Below are 24,088 nucleotides of genomic sequence, written 5' to 3'. Positions count from 1 at the left end.
ATTTGAATATCCTATTTAAACATAAGTAATCTAAAAAAGCACTTTTTTTTCTTTTTTAAATAGGAACTTTTTTGACATTAAAATCAAAACAAATTTTTGGCAGCCCACATAATAAAAAAGCATTGGAAACAGAAATCAGAAAAAAAAAATAATAATAAACGCGTCTAGACAATGCATTCGTTTTTTTTTTTTTTTTTTTTTGAAATAACACCAACGAAATATTTTTACGTAATGAGTCATGGCATGAAACACACAGAGAGATTTCTTTTCCAAGCGTCTTTTTTTTTTTTTCCTTTGCTTCGTCTACGCAGCTATTTTATTGAGAAGATCAAGACATTTAGTGTATCTGCTGTAGCAGTTAAGTCACATCGTTAAATTTTCATAACGGTTACTTATTAATTATTTCGTATTGCTAACAATAAACATTTTGGGGAAAATCCGCGAGACCGCTGACGTGACAAGCAAGTAACAGCATATATTAGTACAGATGATAGAAAAAGCCATACATCACTATGTTAAAACGGTTAACTATAAACAAGAAGTAGTACTCAATTTACTTTGTTGAAACTCGACTCTGAAAACACTAAAAGCCTCTTGGAAAGCCTTAAATGTTATACCATGATTAAATGACTGTACTTACGCAAGGTTTTGAAGGTTTGTCCCAGAAATGTTGAATTTTAATCCAGTTTAGTTGTCAATTCAATGTGAAAATTTAATATATCAACAACTACGTTGCAGCATCGTCGTCCGCCATTAAAGTGGCTGAACTGAACTTATCCCGGAGTGCACAGCGCATGTGCGAGCGAGGCACCTTTGCGGAGGAAAAGAGTCGCTATTGGCTACTGCGTGAGCTGATGGCCCTTCATTACTTTCTTTCATCCACTGAGGTGCTAAAAGATATCGGAACAATATTTCCTAGCCTCTGTGACTCTCTATGTCTCCATCTTTGCACCCTAAGGCGGAAAATCGCACCTATCTGGCTCCTCCGGTTTTAACAGTGTACCAGTTTGTTTGACTCTCTTAGCTCCTTTAAGATGTTTTCTACCTCCAGCTCAGTTACTTCCTATTCCAGGCTGATGAGTGCTAAAAACACGAAATTGCAGTCCTCGAATGGAAAGACCGAGCAGGCGGTGTATTTTATATATAATATTATGACTTGCTTTTTTTTTAATCGATTTTCTCCCCTTACACTTGCTTGACGATGTTTTTTCTTTTTGAAAATTAGAGGAAAATATTTTTAAAACAATACATTGTGTACACAATGGGGAATGCAACCATCTTGTGTAATCTGCATCGGAAATTGTTCGAATACTAAAAATGGACCTTAAAACATTATCTCCAAATTTGTTTTTTTTTTTTTAATTTATTTATTTATGTTTTTCAAAGCTGTGATGGTTTTACAGCTTCGTTGATTCATAACATTTTACCTAGTTGTCTGTTTTGTGCAATCTTTTTTACTCCCTTATGTTATTCTGTGGAGTAAGTTTCACTTAAATCAAAAAGTCAAATTGTGTTAGCAGAAATTTGAATCAGAAAAATGTAGTATTTTTATTGTATGGTTTCATAAACGTTTACCTCATAGAAGCTATTCGGTTTGTCATTGTCAATGCTTTCATATGCTATTGTTCAAAAAGTAACTCTCACCATAAATAGCAGTTGCATTTTCCAGTATTCCTTTATGCGTTCTGTTATTTAAAAATGTGTATACTGTGAAAACTTGAAATCATTATGTTTGATACATGCTAGATTTGGAAGACGTAAGGAAAGATTAAGTAAGCTTACTTAATTTAACCACACGGTTGTTTGTCTTGTCATCGTAACATAAAGAAAGATTTGTTTTTCTTTTCAGTGCCACCGAAAAAGCCAATTATTACAGATCAAAATGGAGAGATATTGGAGAGCTTGATCGGTCCGTACAACGAGGCGGATAATCTGCATTTGATATGCGAGGCAGAGGAAGGTAATTTGAGATTCGAGATAGATATTTTTCTTATTTTGCTATGAAAATAAACTAATATGCAGGTACAAACATATCGTAAGAAAAAAATAGAAGTTAATCAGCATATTCATTAAACTGGATAGCACATTGAAAACACATAATCTTTCACCGTCGGTAAAATATGCACACATATTTTCACTGTAAAAAAATCAGGAAACTTTTATGGTAAATATTACTATAAAATGAAGTGTTTACAGTACAGAAAAAAATTACCGTAAATGATACCGAAAAACGTATACGATTGCAGCGCAAATCGATACACCACGCCACTTACAGTACGAAGCAGATAACACCGTATTTCCCCTCCCTCAATATGTCCCAAATTGTATGGTGGGCAGCATAGCCGCCTGCTTATCCGAAGATCCCGATATCGAACCTGATGCTTGCATTTTGCGCTTTTTAACTGTTGTTTATTCAGACAAAAAATTACAGTAAAACAGGATTTTACGAAAAAGTAACTGGCAACATGGATACTAATAACCTTTACCGTAAAATTTCAGGATTTTTTTCAACAGTGTATATACATGGGTTTCATGAGTTATTTGTGATACAATGATTTTTTTTCTTTTTAATCACTAGTAATAAAAATATATTTTTCATAGTTATGTCTTTAAATCAAGGCAACTCTAGGAAAACTAAGGGTTCACATTTAAAAAATTATTTGCAAGACTTATTCACATGTTAGGGGCAAGTTACGGCATATACGATCAAGATTTGAAAAACATTAGAAAACCATCATTTTTTTTCTAAATATGTATTCCTGATGACAGTAAGTTCCAAAACATGATCTGATGCAAAAATAGACGATAAATAAAAAAAAAATCCTGAAAGAATGGAAGAAAAAAAATACTGTGTACAATTTCTATCGAAACAAATTGAGACATTATTTGAGTTACAAATTTATCAGGAAGTAAAACAAAGCAAAAATTTACGAACTATTATCCAAATTTAATTGGAACTCTGGAAACTTTACATATTATTGAGAGGTATTCATAAAAGAAATGTTTAATGAGTGAGATCTTACTTCACAACTGATTTGATATCTGAAAATTAACAGAATAAACCAATTTTTAATAAACATTTTTTAAGCGCTTGAGTCCACAAAATTTCTACTGTATTTTCTAAAGATTCTTTAAATTTGTAACCACTATTTTTATTACTTTTCTTGAAAGGTGTGGCTTATGTCTCTCACGCAATACTTACATTAATATTATAAACAACAACCAGACCAAAAGCATTTTTTACAAAGTGCACTTCGAAAATTTTTATTACGGATTCATTTACTGCATAATAAGCCTAAAGTATACTTCAAGAGCAAGCCGTTTCAGAGTTTCACTCCTAATCCTTGAATAGAACCCTACCCCCCCCCCCCCCTGTGCCCTGTTTCCCAGCATATAATTTTTGTGATCTCTCACAGAAACGGGAAAACTTTAGCTCTCAGACTGAATATATTTCGATAACTAGCCACTAAAGCAATCTTGAGGCTTTCATTTAGATACCCATTTCCAGGAACCTTTATCATTTGACAGAATCCAATGATTACCTGCCGGCTTCGAGGAAAAGGATTTTCCTCGTTGGAAGCAGAGTTTTCGTCAGCGTGATAACGGTCTTTCTATCTCTGATATATGACGTCATTTTGTCACGTGCTTCATCCCATCAAAACTAATGTCTTGAGTAGTTTTGTCGATAACGACAATTGCATTTCTTTCGTTCTTTTTATTTTCCCTCCTCATTATCGCTCCAACTGGATTAAAGAAAGAAACTGAATTATCTTGAATGTATTGATAACTCCATTCAATCCAAAAATATGATTTATGGGGCATGAAGTTTCAAGATAAGATTTTAAAAAGCACATACTATAAAGTTTTTATTCAAATCTTAATCTTAACTGCAGAAATCTATAGATGTCTTTTCGTTCTCATCACATATTTTTTTTTCTTTTTTTTAAAGTTTTGTTTATTTTATCATATATATTTTGGCATATTTTATGTTGGGATTGGTTTGAAAATGATTCAAGTCTGAAACATACGTAGCAATTTCACCAGAAACACAACATGTTACTAGCAGAACATTTTAACATGACGATATTTTCAACATCGTATTACAAAATTAATATCATAGTAAACAGTAATGAACATTATTGTTTACTAAGTTTTAAACAAATTTTTATGTGAATTTGTTTTAACAGAGTTTCATCATAATATTTCAGTGATCAGTTGACAAATTACCTTAAGAAATTCAGTTATCTATATATTGCTAGATTCATTTTTTTCTGATTAAACCCAGTTATAGAATCAGAATTATCACTATGCATGTTGTGCTTTAACCCTTTAAAACAGGGATTTCAACCTCAGATGTTCTCGGCTGTGTCGGAGTGTCAGAATTTCATTACTCGCTTGAATGCTGAAAAAGCAAAACCGAAAAGAAAAAATTAACAATAATTTGCTCAACTTCGAGGTTACATGCAAGTATTTTTAACGAAATTGGTTTTTGCTGAGAATTTAAGTGTAGTTTTTATGTGCTTTGTCAGTTAATACTCAAAAACTTATTAAGGATAAACTGTGTCAGTCTTCCCATGTTTGTTGTGAAAGTGACCAGTAAGACATGTCAACCTAAACAAGACCACCTATATTACCTTAACGTCATTTGTATTTAGTTTTTTTTAAATGTGTTCCTATAGTAATATGTTTTAAATAAAGTTATACGAACTTATTTATATTTTCATTTGACCAGTTTTAGCTATCCTAAGAACTTCAATTTTAAACGCCAAATGTACTATTTCTATAACCATATATAGTTATACTAGTGAGTGGTAGTAAAGGGGGGGAGGGCTCATATCAATGTTCAATGAGAAGTTAAGCGCCAGAAAGAATGAGAATTTTTGCTTCAAAACATAACTAGTTTGGCATTTGAAATTATGCCAGCCAGAGGTGACTACAATGAATGGATTGTGCCAGTAAGATTCAAAATCTTGATAGAATTTTATGAATAAAAATTAATCATATTGAAACTATTTAGCTGCTCAAATAAAGAATGTACACAGAAATGAATTTGCGACTAAGCAAACAACAGAGGAAGTGACACATTTTAGCAACTTCTCTGCGTAAAAAATACAGTTTCAGTCCCTTTATGAAAAAATAAACGTGATCACCAATTTATGGCTAAAAAATCTAAGCTATGAAATAGCTCGTGAAAAAATTGATTCCTTTTTGTAATGTTTCCAGTATGTGAATAGTTTTTTTGATGTAGCAGTTTCATCAAGCAGGTACTTGAATTGCAAATCAGAAAATATATAGCAGAGTACTCGCAGCACGTGGGAATGATTCTAAACCTGACGAAACAATAGAAAACTAAGAAGCATACCTTTAAAAAGGGGAAAGGAAAACGCGGAATAATTTGATCTTCTGTTAATAAAAAACCTTCTTTAAATACCTTTCCTTTTCTTCAGGAGTTATCGCACATTAAAAACGAAGAACATGACACAAACAATGATACAAAATAACTAAAATCGTTGGATTGTATAAAGTTTTTTTTTTTTTTTACAATTTCTTACTCATTTTCAAAATCATACATTTCTGATTTAGTTTTTGTTATCTTTTTCCCACTGGAAGCTAAAAAATAGTCTGTAAACCTTAAACGAGTGTTTAGATCAATCACAATCAAAAAGTCATTTGTATAACGTCAAAGTATTGTCGTCAATCCTTTTTTTTTTAATGTGAACTGTAACGTAGCATCACAGAGGTTTCCTTTGAACTGGTGGAATCCGGCAAGGATGTGGTTACATCATTTACTCCCATCTACTCAATCAAGGAGTTTGACAAATGGCTAGCGCGTGTCTGAAATATTTGTTTGTTTCTTTAAAGTTTTCTGTATTTCTCCTATTTAGGATAAAACATAAATTGAATTGAGTTGACATTTCAAACGCAATTTTCAAATGCAATAAAGACGTTTGAAATTAAAATCTGGGGAAAACTTCATGAATGTATTCCTCAATGTAAAAATATTGATGTAATTTTATCAGATTGCGTTAGCTGTTTTCGTTTAACACAAACCTAATCTTTTATTCGGACAAGATTTTTTAGTTTTCTAAATTAATTTGGTACTAATCTATGAAGGAATAAAGGGAATTGTTGGTAAAATAATGTTATTTATTATTAACATAACACCCTACAACCTCTGAACAAAGTTTGAATAAAATTATAAAATCTGTTTCTATATTTAGTCTAAAAAGTTGAAACGTATTAACTAATTTGAGACAAAACTGTCAACCTTATTGTAAAGACTAATTGTGATTTGGTTGTTGGTTAGTTCTACGTTCTACTGAGTGTTTTCTCGCAAGAACCTCCAGCAGACTGTTCTAACTGCGCAAGAAGATCATTATGCCGTTGAAAAGGACAAAACAAATGAAAAATTGCTGAAGGAGTAAAATAAAAATACATCAATCTTCAGAAATTGTGGAAAGTTTTTCTGAAATAAACGTAAACACAAAGTTATAAATTTTGAACAAGAAACTGAAAGAATGAACTGTGAAGAATTTTAAGACATAAGTAACAAAACAAAGAGAACAAAAATAATGACTTTTGAGAGCACTAAATAAAAAAAAAACAAAAAGCAGACGGCATAAGAAAGGGAAACAATTTTAGACGTACTAGTTTGAGACAGAAGGGGTATTTGTTATTTTATTCAATGAATCATTGCATTTTTAGATAGTTTTACAAGATGCAATTCCAGCACCGGATCAAGATACCACCGGCAGGTATGGAGTCATTGTAGTCTTCCTTTTTCTTTCAGGCAAACCCCTCCCGTCAGTCACGTGGTGGAGAGAGTCGGTCCTTCTGGACGATACGTACACCGTGACCCCCCACGGAGTGGTCCGCAACGAGCTCGAGATCCAATCACTTAGGCGGCACGACTTGATGGCCGTCTTCACGTGCCAAGCTTCCAACAATAATTTCTCGCAACCTGCGATCGCTGCTGTTACAGTAGATATGAATTGTAAGTACATTCATTATCCTCAACTAATAAAGCAACATGAATGTTTTAAAAAGCCAATTTATCGGAAGTGAGTCATAGTTTTCAGAATCAGTGAGTTTTTCTTTATTCGACTTAACTTTTGTAAGAATTCACTGTTAAAGGCAAAGAAAAGTTTTTTGAATACGAGTGCTACGCTATGACCGTTGCGAATATTTATTTATTGCAGTGTAATGCTCATTTCTTATATTTTACCGTTGACTGCCACTAGCTCCTTTGATCTTATGTAGATGTATAGTAAATGGATCTAATGATGTTACACGATAAGTTATTTCAATGTAAAATAAGTTATTGAGAATGAAAAAGAGTTTTTCTGGTAATGAATATTATTGATTACAGAGTTCGCGTATTCTCATACCTCAACTAAAAATCATACCTAACAAAATAATTTTTCTAAACAACGATATTTAGATGAATTATTTTTTTTTCGTTTTGTTTGCTTTGAAATAAGTATGTATATTTTTTGTTTTCATCGGACTCTTTTAACAGTGTCTTACATTTAATAATAATGATTTAATTTCTAACTGCATATTTCTTTCTTTCTTTTCTTTTTCTTTTTTTTTGATGATGATTGTGCCAGATATTATGGTATAGTTTTAGAGTTATCTCGATTTTTTAGTGTTATGTTTCTATAATACCCAGCATAAATTAACGAAATTAAAAAAAGAAAAACGGAACATTTTGAAAAATAATACTTTTTCATTAAAACTTAGTAAATAGTTTATTACAGAGCTTCGGAATTCGAAAACAAAACATAGAGTCTTTAAAAAAAGAAAGGGGAGGGGCGCCTGGATGCAAGCCTTTATTTAAATTTCTTTCATTTGCCGGAAATAAATGTAATTTTATAATTTTTTAATTTTTAATATATTATATATTTTTGTTAATTTTTAAAGTAACGACTTTTGTCATTTCATCCGCAGCTAAAGGGTTAAATGTTTACAAGAGTGCAAAACCTTCAATCAAAATACTAGTAAGTAAGAATAATTATCGAACAATGAGTATACTGGGAAACGGACAACCACGTCAAAACAACCATATGTTTGAAATAATAGACAAACGTAAGCCGTCAAAAGATCCAATAACATTTTCTGTTTCCCACGTTACTAGCAACATACTGAAATTCAATTGCCAGTATGCTTCGATTCATGAGTCAAATTAATGAAATCCCACTTGAATGTGCTCAAAGTAGAAGTGATATTGTATTTTGAAGCTGCTACTCATTTTCACAGCATTTAATCAATTCAACTCTTCCGAGCAAAATGAGAATAGGTGATTACCTTCGAAGTGAACGCTTTGACTCAAAACTATTATTTCAATTTATTTTTAGCTACTAATGCAGATTTGAGTGTCGCATATCATTATTGCTCGTTATTTGGGCATTGTTGTTATTAAATACGATGCTTGATGAATGCATTACATTGCAGTCCGAGAATTTTATTACTGCCTTGAATTTTTCATTGCCGTTACATATTACCGTGATTGATTTTGAATTGTTAAAAGCTTCGGATTACATGATTAAACAAACAAATGCATACAAGTTATAAAAGGTGATAACTATTTTTAACATAAATAACTCTCTTAGTTTTCACACACACACACACACACACACACACATATATATATATATATATATATATATATATATATATATATATATATATATATATATATATATATATATATATATATTAGGGTGGTCCTTATTTATATGGGAAAATTATTTTTTCGGAATTCAACAAGTGACGCCCCCTAGTTTTGTGACACTATAATAAAAAGTGATCGGTGCAAAATTTGAACTCGATCGTTCAATAATAACACGTGCCCCTAGGACGTTGAACTTTAACACTTTTGATAATTTTCCCACAAATCTTCGAGTTTTTACTGCAGACCCCGTACATCGTTTCTCCTATGTTTGCAAAATATTTTTACAGCGAGGTAGCAATAAAATTAATCGTTTTAATTACATCATATCGTCTAAAAATTTTACATTGAATAAGAACGAAATATTGCTTTAGAAACTTTACCTTAATCGTACGCTTTTCTCAATGTATCTCAATCGTGTGCATTTTTTTCCGATAGTCTTAGAGTGTCTGTAAAATACTAAATTGCTTTTGTGACTCATATTTGGTAAATTGATTGTGAAATTCTTCGATTAATTGTGCTTCTCTTTCAGTTGTATCATTCACAATTTACAGCATTTTAACGATATCTCTCCCCTTTAAATAGCTTCCTTCATTTTGCCATGAATCAGGATCAAATAGGAAAACATCTTTTGGTGTTTGTAACTTATCAAACAGTTTTATTGACTTCATTCTATAAAGAGAAAGATCTTTACTAAGAAAATATTCCAAATCATCTACTGTTATTTAAAATTTTTTATAGTCATCAGACACGTCTTCCTATTCAGCAAGCATTTTTTTGAAGTAGTCTTTTCCTATCTTCACAGTTAATTCCTTCATCCAATACGCACAAAAGTACTAGTTCATCCCCTAAGTACCATAAGTGATTTATGAATTTTTCAATCACTGCTTCTGCTGCAGTTTGTCATCATTTTGCACGCTGCAGGGTTTTTTAGACACTAGATTTTAAATTAATTTAAAAGGCCTAGAATGGGTTGCTGTGAAAAACTATATCTTCATACAACATTTAACTGTAAAACAGCATTTACGGGCAATCTCTTCATGTAGTGTCAATTTAAATTGCTTCCTAAATATATAATTTTTCAAACAAGAAATTCCTTTTGCCACCCTTCTGGGTCAAGGATAAGCTCCAGGTTGCCGAAAACATATCCCTTTAGGAGGGAGAATTTCACCAAGAAATATTATTACACGTTATGAGAATTATCTGTAATATCTCTTAATTCCGCTTTCTATGAACAATAATATGTCATCAAATTCTTCTTTTAGAATTTAAGTGGTATGTGTAATTTTTTAATTTTGAAGCACTTAAATAATGGAAGATCGAGTCTAGAACTAAGAAAGGCAAAAAATTCTTTAAAGACACTCTGCAGTACGATTTCCAGTGCACGATGATAGCAATACAAATGCAATATATCACCCTTCAGGTTTTGTTCAAAAAAATTACATGCACAATTTATACGGCCGGTATTGTAAGCCGCTGTATAAAACACTACAGCTTTGAACAGTTAGCAATAAAGAGCAACAATCTAAGATATCATATACAACTGAAGAAATAGCTCAGAAATTCTGAGTAGCTGTTCAACATTGGAACCTGAAGCTATTATGGTAAGCCTATCAGCGTTTTCTTTTCTTTTTTTTTTTCAGTTACATCTGGAGGTAGCTTTGTATCCCAGGGAATAACTAAAAAATGTAAATTTAAATTCATGAAATCTGATTTTACCTCTCGAAGATTTTCTCTTGCTCTCTTAAGGGATGTACGACTGATCATAAGGTTATTTGGATTTAAATTTACTGCATCTACATAGGATGTTAATAAATGAGCAGATTCTTTGTCCTTAATATGGCATTTGTCTAACATTGATGAAATGCAAGCAGATCTCAATAGTTGTCGTTGTTTTGCGTTGTGGTAGACCAGATATAGAAAAAAAAGGTTCAACTGGTTAGGATAGATACCCATTTCGGTTTCTAAATCTTGTGAATTGCAAGAGGAATTTCATGATAATAAAGGACTATGTACTGAAATAGAAGACAGTTTAAAGTATAGATTTTTACATTATTCCGATCTGGAATTTTTTTTAATTTATATTTTAGGTATGGAAAATAAGAGTTTATTTTTATGGTAGAGTAATCAAGGATTTTTCAAAATTTAAATTATAAGAATGCATAAACATTTAAGTATATAACTAAAGAACAGCGAATTAAAATGTAATTGTTATTACTTATATTTCTTGCATGGAAACCTAGTGACCCTATTTGCCACACCTATTACATACACAGAAAATTTTCTAAACCAACACCCTCAAAGCCTGGAGGAGGCAATTTGTTGCTGTCAAAAATCATTCATTAATGGCCTTTAGAATCCCTTGTGTCCATCTTGGTTGAAAGAATGTTCCCCTGCCGCTTGGTTTGAAACGAGCGTTAATAGCGGTATGCCTGTCCCAAGGCCATTGGTGTACATGTACCCTATGTAATATGCAAAATTTTACAGAATGAAAGTGAGAGAATGATTGGTCCGGAAGTAGCAACATCTACTGAGGTTCAAAATTACTTTAAATATGAAACCTAGGAATATTTTTACATAAAAATGAGAAAATCCGCAATTTTTTTTCTTTAAAACTCAAAAAAGGGGGCCCTAGGGGCACGTGTTAATATTCATGGATTGACTTAAAATTTTGCATGGATCATTTATTTATATAATGGAACAAATTGAGGGGGCGTCGTGTAAAATATCTACAACTTCAAAAATAAGTACCACCCTAATATATATATATATATATATATATATATATATATATATATATATATATATATATATATATATATATATATATATATATATATATATATATATATATATATATATATATATATATATATATGAAAACCGTTTAGTAATTTTAATTTACAAAAAAAAATTCAGATACGGTGAATTCCAGGAAAAAGGAGACATGATACTTGAATCTTAAAAATTAATATTCTGCAACTTACCATATGCCATTCTCTTGAGAAATAAATGAATTACTTGAATTTTAATCTGTTTTTTTCCAAATAGTTTGATGATTTTCAGAAAATCAAGTGCAAAATCAAGTAGGGTAGACCGACCAGTGAATGAACAGTTAAGCACAATTTCATTTTTTCAAAATCCTAGTAATTTTAAATTCTATACTATACAGATCGTAATAGTTAAAACATTTTAATTGATCTGTGTAAATATCTCTAAAAAATCGCGGGAACTTAAATGGTACCGCTTCCGACTTTTTTAGTGTTTAAAGAAAAAATGGCACAACGACCCAGTGAATGAACACCTCGAACCAGTAAATGAACACAAATTGGTTCAGCGAATGAACATGATAAATTTTGATTCAAAAAGAAACTAAGTTTCTTTGAGATCTATCTATCTATATAACTATCTATATCTATTTATCTATCTATCTACTTATATAACTATTTTTATTTATATATCTATCTATCTATTCATCCATATATCTATCTACTTATATATCTATCTATCTACTTATATATCTATCTATCTACTTATCTATCTATTTAGCTATTTATTTATTTATTTATCTATCTATTTATTTATCTATCTATCTATCTATCTATTTATCTACTTATCAATTCATCTATCTACCTAACTATCTACCTATGTATCTGTCTGTACATCTGAATATCTACCATTCTATTTTCCTAATCAATTTATTTATCTATCTATCTACCTGTTTTTTTTACCTGTCTATCTAACTACCTAACTATCTATCTCCTTATCAATATATCTACCTAGCTATCTATCTCTATATTAGTCTCTCTATTTACCTATCTATCTATCAAAATAGATAAAGATATAGAAAGATAGATGTAGGTAGGTTGGTTAATATACACATAGAGATATAAATAGATAAAACTCAGCAAAAAGTGCATTGTTTGCAAAGACAAAAATAAAGAAATTATAAAATATATAATGAAATACATAAATAAATAAGCATATAAAACTATCTGCATTACAAACTAGTATATTGTGGCCATCACGAAACTTTCTTCTATATTTTTCTTTTTTTTTCTGATCCCTCCCCATGGTTGACAAGGAAGAAATATTCCCAACAAAAACAAAATTACACATGCAAAAACTTGACGACCATCCCAATATCTGAATTATTGCAAAAGCAAAGCAAAGAGCGAAAATTGAAAGTTACTTTAAAAGCATTGCTTGAATTCATCACAAATATTTTATTTGTTAAGGGGGCTAAGGACCCTTAACCTTCAAAATTTTCGACTTTCTGGAAAAAATATATGTTATGCATAATTTGATTCTGAACAATTTGATACCTTATTTTTTACCATACGCCAAAAACTTTTCAAGTTAACGTAAAAATGCGTAAACTTTCCCCATAGAGATTTATGTTAATAGCAGCAGTTTAAGCCTCTTTTTCTCAGGTACCGGTTTCCTCGGTTTTCTCGTTTTGCGCGCATGATATCTCAGAAAGTTTCTTATATATTTCCGTAAAACTTTTTATACATATTTGTCTGGTTCATATTTATGATCTGAACCTAAATTTTAATTAAAAATGAAAGGTAATATTAAAAAATATATTTATTTTTGCCCAAAATTTTGGAAATTTTTGATTATGACTTGTAAAATTTCAAAAAATAAATAAATAATTTAAAAAAATTAAACAAATTTAGGTTCAGGTCATAAATATAAACCAGACAAACAAGTATGAAAAGTTTTACGGAAATATATAAGAAACTTTCTGAGATATTATGCGCGCAAAACGAGAAAAGAGAAGAAACCGGCACCTGAGAAAAGGAGGCTTAAACAGCTGCTGTTAACATAAATCTCTAAGGGGAAAGTTTACGCATTTTTACAATAACTTGAAAAGTTTTTGGCGTATGGTAGTAAATAAGGTATCAAATTGTTCAGAATTAAAATATGCATAACATATATTTTTTCCAGAAAGTCGAAAATTTTGAAGGTTAAGGGTCCTTAGACCCCTTAATAAACATAAGATGGCAACAGTTAAAAATTTTAAATCAGTGAGATAATATTTCCGATCATTTCCATACAATTAAAATCACGAGAAATACGCAAACGACAATATATTACGATTTATCTTTCTTATTGTTGCATTAATAAAGCTATTTTTATTCGCAAAAAAAAAAAAAAAAAAAAAAAAAAAAAAAAAAACAGCACCTTGGAGCGATTGGTGTCAAAATTGAACCAAAGCCTGTTTACATATGGATTCACATATATTCCAAATTTCAAGAAGAACGTAGCATTACTTCTTGAGATAGGGCACTCACAATGGAAAAAAAGAACGGGCGATTGCGCTACCCCCTTTTTAGCTGCTGACACCAAAATAAAATCAGCTTTTATACCTACTAAGGGCTACTTGCCGATAAATTTTTCTTTCATTCCGTTCATTATTTCTTGAGATACAGCAGTCACAATTGACGACAAAAAACGTTCTATAGCTCAACCCCGTTTGAGTTATTGACACCAAAATTGAATCAGCACCTGTTCCTGTAACCGGCAACATATGGACTAAATTTTGTTTGATTCCGCCAGTTACTTCCTGAGGAATAGCAATCACGCGTAACTCAAAAAACGTCCAATTGCTCCACCCCCTTGGAGGAATTCGCGCCAAAAACCAATGGGCACAAAATCACATAAGGGCACATATGTGTACCAAATTTCGTTCGATTTCATGCGGTAGTTTTTGCTATAGAGCGACCACAAAAAACTGGTCACACCCCCCCCCCCACACACACACACACATACACACACAGACAGACAGACATTTTCCAAAAATAGTCGAAATGGACTCAGCACAACTCAAAACGTTCAAATCCGTCAAAATTCGAAAATTTGCACGAATCCAATACTTTTTTCTACATATTAGATATAGAAGAAAGTAAAAAGTATGAAAATGAAAATATTTCAAAGAAACTTCAAATTAATTTTTAAATCAAAATAAGTTTTGCCATTGTTCATTCACTGGGTTTTCGCAATTTTTCGTACTCAGTGACTGAACACCCCTCTACCTGAAAGTCTACTCATTCTGCATTGACTAAAACAATTTAAATCCATAGTCTATATATGTATACTTAATTTTTCTTTCGTAGAGTTAAAAAATAAAATTTATCGATAAAAATAATATGCATCAAAATAATTGCTAGCACGAAACCAGTCTTATTGTTTTGAAAGAGAGAAAGAACGATTCACGGCAGTAAAAATTTCAAATGTTTTCCAGGAAAATAATACGTATCCAAAGTAACCAATCAGGTGTCAGATAGCTTAGAATATCAATAAAGAACGCTTTTGTAGTGAATTTATTCAGAAAAAATTTTTTGGAAGCATATTATTTTAAAAAAAATGACGCGCTGTTCATTCACTGGGTGGTGTTCACTCACTAGTCGGTCTACCCTATTCTCTTTTGTTTTTACAAAGCAAAAAATCTCTGTTTTGTTACATACTGTAATTTGGATAAACTGATTATCAGCAAATAATATTTAGGTTAACTTTTAACTTTTGAATGTCTAGTTATACTTTTTGGTAAGTAATTTCGAATTTCTTTCATTTGAAACATGAAAAAGGTCCATTACTGTGGTGACAATTTGATGTCCTTCCGTTACCGAAATATTACATCTCAATTAGTTTACCAAGAACCTATGGGGTATAGAAACTTATATTTTTTATGCAAAGCAGAATTTTGTCCCTTGTCAAGGAGGCACAGTTAAAATTTTAATAGGTATTTAATTTACATGTTTTTTAATGGTAACGGAAGGACAAAAAAATACGGTAACGGAAGGACATTTATGTATAAGCTGATACAATGTAATATTTAAGAATGCTAGTAGAAAGCAACCTATTGTTTGAAGTTAATAGTCGCATTTAAAACATATATAATTAATATTTCAACAAACATGTGCTTTATTTAAAAAATAAACTTTTACTGAAATTAAAAAAAAAAATGTTTTGTGATTTTATTTTTTCTATTGCATGTGATGAAAATCATGTAAACTGCACTGAAAAATTCCTATGAATGAGAAAATCATTTGGATATGACATGTTTGTGATATGACAAGCCAATTCAAGCCGAAACATTTGCTTACAAACTTGAAATTTATATTGGAACCATACAATGTTAAAACTGCTTTCAGATTTGTTGCCGCAAGTCAAAGGAAAGGACTGTTGATAGCACTGGTTTAACTGTTAAACGTACTACGAACAGAGCAGTTAACTCAAAGATGAACTATCACAAAGATGGAGTTATATCCATTCTCATCCTGACACAGAAAATATGCACTATCGGAACTCTGCAACAAGTTATGTTATTAAATATAGTAAGTACTTCAGCAAATCGAAGGAGATTTCACTTCAAAGACAGCAGGCTCTCAGTTTTAAATAATGTTAAAAATGAAGATACTGCTGCATCAAAAACATCAAATCATAAGAATATGAAAAAGGATTCATTTGATCAAAGGATCACGTTTGGACGAGATTTGTCAGTAGGATGGAGAGGAAAGAAATTAACAAACAGCAGTATTGGACAGGTACTTCATATAAAAGATGAAGGAATAGAAATAGCTTGTTTGAGAATGCATAATAATGTGGGAATGATCTTTATGTTTTCTGAGAAAGAACATAATTGTGCTATTGATTCTGATAGAATTATTGAGTATTTAAAGACTTCAGAACTGTAACAGATGACTCATGCATTAGATATCATTGTTTCAGACTGCTGTATTAGCTGAATAAATGCTTTTAGTTGAAATTTACCAAGTTGCTTTGGACTTCTTGTCCTTCCATTACCGTCCTTCCGTCACCCTTAACAAATGCATAATTTATATGCTTAAAATAATTGGTTTTTAAAACTAGAGGTGAAATTGTAATGATTGAACATTCCCGTATGTGCTCTAATTTTCATACAATTTTCCCATTTAGAGTTTAGCTAAACTTTTGGGGAGAACATGATAGCGTGAAAATCATGTCGCAAAAATTTCCTTCCGTTACCGTTTTGCAAATTCGATTTAAAAAAAAAAAAGTTTCTTTCGAAAAATTCATGGCTTTGGCTTTTTAGCAGGATGTGTATAAAAGTCTATGCATCAGTTTTTGAAAAAAATATGTATTTTGATATTCTCACAGACAGAAATCCATCGATTTTTTTGTAAAAACCGTCCTTCCGTTACCGCTGGATTTCACCATATAATCATCAAATTCATCCTGGGACAGAAATATAATTGACAAAAGTGTGATACAGTTGGGATTTTCCGAACAAAGTGTTGAAGACTTTGAGGATGTATATGCATGACAACAAATATAAATTGGTCAATTACAGTAGATTTTTTTTTTCAAACATCAACTCTTAGAAAATATTAATTTAAAAAAAAAACATCGATGACTTTTTTTCTATTTATAAAACTTTTGTTTCTTCGTAGCTTTTTTTTTTAAACAACCGGAAAATAGACACACTTTTTACCAGTTTATTTAAAGAGGAGCAAAGTCAATTATCACTCTTAAAAAAACAAAACTAATCTGTCTTATCTCCAGAATATTTTTTTTAGTAAATGTTATTTTGTTTCTTATTCACTATTCAACACTGGGAAAATTCTGTAATTTATGTCAGATATTGATTTTTTTTCTGATTTTACTTAACACTAGAAAAATTACGTCCATACTTTCGCCATCAAAAATATTCTGTTGTGTTAGAATTAATTCATTTCGTAATCTTATACAGTAACGAAAATAAACATGGTCCCATTATATAGAAGCCCAAAATGTGAGGGAAAATATAAATAAACATTAACGGCATTTTTTTTCCTCGCCATCGATGCTTTTACTGGAAAGAAGAAACACTGAATCGAAATTAGTACTTTGACCAACACCCAGCATTGATTGTTATCTCTTGTATTAGCTCCTAATAATGGTCATTTCTATGGGTGATTTGAGCAGCGTTTTTCCAAGCCATTAAATGAAGGATTTCCAACTGTACTGTCATATCGTTTACTTAGTATTCAGTAAGCTTCATCAAAATAATCTCGACACACGCATGTACGGAATTGAATTCGCCGATTCAGGAAATTATCCACGTCCACTTTCTAGTAATCAGGATCGTTGTGACTGAATGTTGTGTACCTAATATATTTTCTGCCATGCAGTTCTCATTCTTTGTGCAGTAATATCTTCAGGCTAGCTCTTTTTGCGATGATCCTGAGTTGATTGATTTTTCTTTGTATTGATTGAGAGGCAAGGAAAAGAAAATGCAATAGCTCATGAATAAAATAAATATATGAATGCAGCCTACGTATACCGGGTGTTCCGTTTTAACCTGCAAGACCTTTATTTCAACCGTTAGCCTTATATGTATATTTCCAATTGCAAAACTGTTCAAAATCATATGCAGGGTTAAGATATTGAAAGTTTGAAGTGAAAATTAAAATGAGTCAAAAAATACAAAATTTATTTTTTTACACGGGCCTCAGGTCTCCTAACTTATCTGTCCAGGGGTACATATTATTATGTGTCCTTGGGTACAAAGGTACGCCATTTCGGTTTTGCAAGCCAGTCACATCGACAAGACAACAGTTATACAACATTAAAAAACAGAAACAAAACCTTCAAAATATAGGGAATCATGATAACTACAACAAAAATGAATAATACAAGCCACGACGGACGAAAAGAAAAAAAAAACCTCATGCTTTTTTTTTTTTACTTAGATCCTACTAAAACCGAAAAAAATGTAATAGAATCTTAAATGTTCGTTTGATGGCGTTGAAACTTTCTGGGGAACTGAAGTGAGCTGTGACACACACCTTGAACCCCAATTGGGATCTCTCTCGACGATACCCGGAATTTCCTGGCCAACGTCCGTAGGTACAACCGTCCGTGGGCCCCCTATTCCCGGCATGGAGATAAATTTGGTCTTAGTTACTCTGATTTGAGCTAAAAATTTGAGCAAAGTTATGTACTTGTTCCAAATAGTTTACAACAAAACTGCACAGTGCATATTCAGTCATGAGAAGTTTTTATAATATTTTTATAATATATGTGTTATAATTGTACAAGACGTGACAAATTTCATGAGTACTGATTTGCCAAAACCTTACTCCTTACATAGTACTCTTTTACAGCATAGATTAAATAAAGGATTTTGTAGAAAATTCAGTTGAACCCCTGTATTTTAAAATGTTTTTTTTTTCTAATTTTTGATACTTCATGGCCAATTTTCATTCTCCAAAATGTTAAGAGTGAATCTCATGCTATCAGTTTGGAAAAAAAATGTCAAAAATCAGTTTCAGCTCATTTGCTTACTGAACTGCCAGTGGAAAACAAGCGGTAACAATAGCAGAATTATTATAATAAATTACTGAATCAATTAAGATTTTTAATTAACAGGCTAATTAATACAAGACCGAAAATTGAGATACAATATGACAATGTGTTTTTAAGTTAAAATTTCAGAGTAAATTAAACAGAAAGATCAATCCATTTTCACCAAAATTATTTTTATCCTGGAAATAATTATTAAATACTGTTTTAACGGGAAAGCAACAAGAAGTTCCGTCTAGAACTAAACGAGCCTACTTCCCCGCATACCCATACTACTAGTACCAGATCAATATTCTCAAAAATAGCTAAAATCGCAAATTGTTTCAAACTTATTTTTTTAATATTTTAAGCTGATTTCTAGGATTACAATATTCCTCACTCATCTAACAAATTAGATGCGTAAAAGAATAAATAAATAAACGAACAAATAAAATAGCAGCACCTTTTAAACAAAGCAACTAATTCACTTTTTTTCCATTAAAAAAACATTCTTTAACAGCTTTCAAAACGAAAAAATAATAATTAAAATTAATTATCTTATTAAAATAAAATAAACATCATATCAAGAAAAAAATAATCATTTCTTTTTCCCCTATTGCCAATTTTTTTTTTTTTTTAAATTAATTAATGCACTTACCAAAATAAATAAAAACAATAAAATGTCAACTTAAAGAAATAATTTTCACTGTCAAAAAAAAAAAGAAATCGTCTGCGCATATCTTTATGTATAAACATAAATGACTTCCAGTATATCCGCCGAAAACTGAATACCTAAATTAAAACTTTAGCGCGAAAATAAAAATAAGTCATATTAACAATAATTATTTCACAGTTAAAATCATAGCTGTGGAGTCGGAGTCGGAGTCAATCTCATTTTTGGATAAAGGAGTCGGAGTCGAATATCCAAGAATCGGAGTCAGTCATTTGTCCTCCGTGTATAAATTTTTGCCAAAGCTACGAAGTCAGAGTCGAAGTCGGGGAGTCAGAGTCCTCCTAATTGTCGGGCACAGGAGTCGGAGTCGGAATCAGATGACCCTAAATTCTCGGAGTTGGAGTCTGGAGTTAGTCGTCAAGAGCTATTTTCAAAAAAATTTGTTTGAAGTAAACCGCATTCAAGTACGGAATCTGCATTGACTTTCAGTTTCCACGTAGGAGCTAATGTTAAAGGATTTGAACCGTTCAAAATTGAACGGAAAATTGTTCAAATCAAAAAGATATTTCATATACAAGTTTGTCACCATAAACTTTTTCCTACAAAGTTTGAAGCAAATTCGCCTCACAGTTCTGAATCGCTTTGAATTTTCCCGTAGGCGCTAATGTTAAGTTTTTTTTTTTTTTTTTTTTTTTGAACTGTTCAAAATTGAACAAATAAAATAATAGTTTTAAAAACTAAAAAAACACGCTTTCGTAGCAAAATGAACTAAAATGTGAAAAATAATCTTTGGATGATAGTAGTTGACCAATCACTTAATTTTAATGTAATACAAAAAAGCGTGGGGTGCTGTCTATTTACATTTTTGCTTGGACAACAAATGGAAGAAATTCAAGACAAATGATAAGAAGCCCCCCACGCTTTTTTGTATTGCATTAAAATTAAGTGATTGGTCAACTACTATCCTCCAAAGATTATTTTTCACATTTTAGTTCATTTTGCTACGAAAGCGTGTTTTTTTAATTTTTTAAACTATTATTTTATTTTTCTGTTTTTTAGTCTTATGTTAAAGAATTATCAGGTAAAGTTTTTTTTTTTTTTTTTTTTTTTTTTTTTTTTTTGTGCGGTATATGAAAATTTGAATCAGATTGGGACTTAATTGACGAAATTATTTATAAAACGAGTGCGAGGTAATATCTTAAAGTTAAGACAAGGGCACCTTGATGGGAGACTACTGTGAGTCATCGATGTATGTTTGCGGAAATCATATTTATATTACTTTGAAAATTTGAGATGCATTTGAATAAAAGTTTTGTTCAACAATGGTCTGATCAGCAATGAATTTCCAATTAAAGGCTCGCCTAAATTTTGGCATGAAATTAGTTAAAAACAATTATATTTCATGTTCTAATTACCTTAGAACGTTGGAACAAATTTTGTCTGATGCAGAAAAATTAAAGGTTTTTGTAGATTTTTTCGATAATTTTTGCGAGCATTTTTTAATGTATTTTTTTAAAATTTTCCTTTTTCATTGTTGGATTAATGCCAAAATATTGTTTAAAATTGGAGGAAACTAACAATCAAAAGAGTTAATTAATTAATTTGACTATAGAATATTGCATTGTCATCGGGTCTGAGGTCGCGTTCCAAATTTCAAAAGAATCCGATCGCAGGAAGTGGGCGAAATTTGAGCTGCAAGATTCCGTTACAAGATACATACATACATACATACATACATACATACATACATACAAGTGAAGCTAATAAAAGCGTGCTAAAAATAGCTTAAATCAAAATCTTACTACTATTATATATGCGAAAGTTTGTCTGTATGGATGTATGGATGTATGGATGTTTGTTACTCTTTCATGCAAAAACTACTGAACGGATTTTTATGAAACTTTACAATAATATAGCTTATGCATCAGAATAACACATAAGGTAGTTTTCGTCCCGTTATGGGGGCAAAACCCCCTTGGGGGCAATAAAATACAATTTTCGTATAAATTCTCTAATATAGGAATGAAAAAATACTTGCACATAGTTACATTATATGTCCATCGAAAGCTCTGATTTTTCTGCTGAAGATGACACCTATTCGAAATTTCTAAGTAGAATAAAAAACGAGTTATGAGCTTTTTAGTTCCATGTTCAAAGGCTTTCCTCAACTCAATACAGTATTTAGTGTATCATCTCAACTCCCTGTCGATAGCGACAATTGTTGTATTGTTGGCTATCTTTGCTTTTCGTGACTGTTCAAGGCTTTTCTCAAGTCAAATCTTGAAGTAATATTTTTGCACAAGATTGGCAAATAATACATGATTTGGCTGATCATTTTCCAATTAAACGGAACTTTAATGTAATTAATGGTTTTTATTGATATTTATGCTGATTGAACACTTACTCATTATCATATCAACCAGATTTCCGTAGCTGATGCATTTGGCAGTTTTTTTCAACGTCGCTGTTTTTGAAGCCGAAGACTACGTCATAATGTTTCTCAGCTTTCACCATGTAAACAAAATATCGCCAATCAAAGAATCTTTAAAAAACTTTTTTTACTGTGTTAAATAATCCTGAAACTAAATTAGGCAAATCCATAAACAGCCCAAAAACTTCCATTAATTTTCCTTTTTGCACAATGTCAAACAATCGCCAAATTTTACTACTTATTTTGGAAACATTTCGGATGAAACTCTTTAGCGCCATTTTATGGCGACCAAAAGTATCTCAGCACCTGGCGATAATATCTCAACGAAAATTAATATCATACCGTTTTACAAAGTAAGGAAAGAAGGGGGGAGCGTCATCGAAGGTATCCCAAAACGATTCAAGCAAATTCGGTAAAATCGCACCAAGAGAAAATGATTGAAATTTCCCGAAATAACTAAAGCAAGTATAAGGGAATTACGTGCGCGGCTATATTTTTTTTTAAACTTCGCACTTCAATAGCCATACAGAGAACGTTTTATACTCCATGTTAAAAAAAAAAGTATCAAGAGATTAATCTTTTTAAGCACGAGAAGATTAATTTCATGTTTTGGAAATTTGTATATGCTTAAATATAGTGCTTTCGTTTCTAAATCAATACTACTTTGTTCTTTATACTTATTGCTATTTTGGTTTTATGGCTAAGGTAGAAACTTGATTTTTAATCACGTCAAAAAGATGTGTTTTAAATTCTTTAACTTAAAACAGAAAACAAAAGCAAGTAACGATTTCATAATTATTACTGACTCAGGCAACGCTGGGTATTTTTGCTAGTATGAAATATAGGAGTGAGGTGTCATTGCCGAGATCTTTCGAACAAAAAAAAAATGTTCGACTCGGACTATTCACTCAAAAGTTATTAGCGGGGGGGGGGGGGGGGGGGCAGACAGACCAACAGACATTTTTTCCTATCTCAATACCCTACTTTCCAATTTTTAATTTTTCGATATATATTAAATTATTTTATTTTTATTTTTGACTTTTTTTTTTGTAATATTTTCAAGGTGCATGAATCCTTCTTTCATGCTTTTTTCGTCTTTCTCTTACTTTTACTGGAGAAGTAAGCTTAAAAAAAAAGCCGCACGCCAAGATTTTGCCAAGCAAAAATTAATTACTTTAGAAAATTTAAACGGACAGATCGAAAATATTTTTTTCTACCCTCTAACATTTTAAAAATGGATTTCCTCGCTTTTGATGCTAAACGCCTCAAGTATTCTTAACGTTTGAAAGAACATTTTCCTTAATCAGACATTTTTATGAAAATAATAAAGATGCAATGCCTATTTTCACCCTTAAGCTTGCAGTTTCCGATGAAAAATAGAAAACGTAGATCATAGAGCATGTAGGGTAGCAACTGCATATGAAAAGAGCAAAATATTGTGGTTTTATCTCACGTCAAAGCAAAAGCAATCTCGAAGATTACATAGCCCAAGACTGGAATGTTTCCATTATTTGAGATTCAATCCTGCTGAGAAAAATCAATACATACCTAACAGATTAGCAGATGTCTAAGTATTCTTCTGTGAAAACTGATTACGAATATTTTATCTACACGATCAAATACAAATAGTACTTTCATCGAACATTGTATATGCATGTTCCGTTTTTAGAGGGCGAAATATTTTTTTTTTCTGTCTAGATGTAATATATGTTGATTTGCTTAGGTTTTGTATTTTATTTTGTATAATAATAAGAAAAACTTATTTTTTTTTAGTTAATATACAAGTTTTGCCCCAATTCAGATGCGAAACAAGAACTAAAACAAACAAGTGAAGAAACAAAAAGAATTCTGCATAATTTACCATTTTAGTGCATTACTTCAAAGCTTTTATTAATTTGACACTCAAAAAAATAAAGTGAAGAAACAAAAAGAATTCTGCATAATTTACCATTTTAGTGCATTACTTCAAAGCTTTTATTAATTTGACACTCAAAAAAATATA

At 31.2% G+C, this 24,088-nt stretch overlaps 1 protein-coding gene across 1 annotated transcript in view; it reads left to right on the top strand.

Moving 5' to 3' along the window:
• The window catches only part of LOC129223003 (protein turtle-like), a 114,578-nt gene that overhangs the window by 30,851 nt on the left and 59,639 nt on the right, over window positions 1-24,088 (top strand). The window contains exons 3-4 of the mRNA XM_054857566.1: window positions 1,850-1,960; window positions 6,791-6,994. Of these exons, the coding sequence (XP_054713541.1) occupies window positions 1,850-1,960; window positions 6,791-6,994 (315 nt within the window). The remainder of the gene's footprint in view (window positions 1-1,849; window positions 1,961-6,790; window positions 6,995-24,088) is intronic.

The sequence above is a fragment of the Uloborus diversus genome, chromosome 5, assembly GCF_026930045.1.
Source record: "Uloborus diversus isolate 005 chromosome 5, Udiv.v.3.1, whole genome shotgun sequence".
Lineage (NCBI taxonomy): Eukaryota > Metazoa > Arthropoda > Arachnida > Araneae > Uloboridae > Uloborus > Uloborus diversus.
The sequence above is the reverse complement of the archived record's forward strand: the minus strand, read 5'-3'. Positions and strand labels throughout refer to the sequence as shown.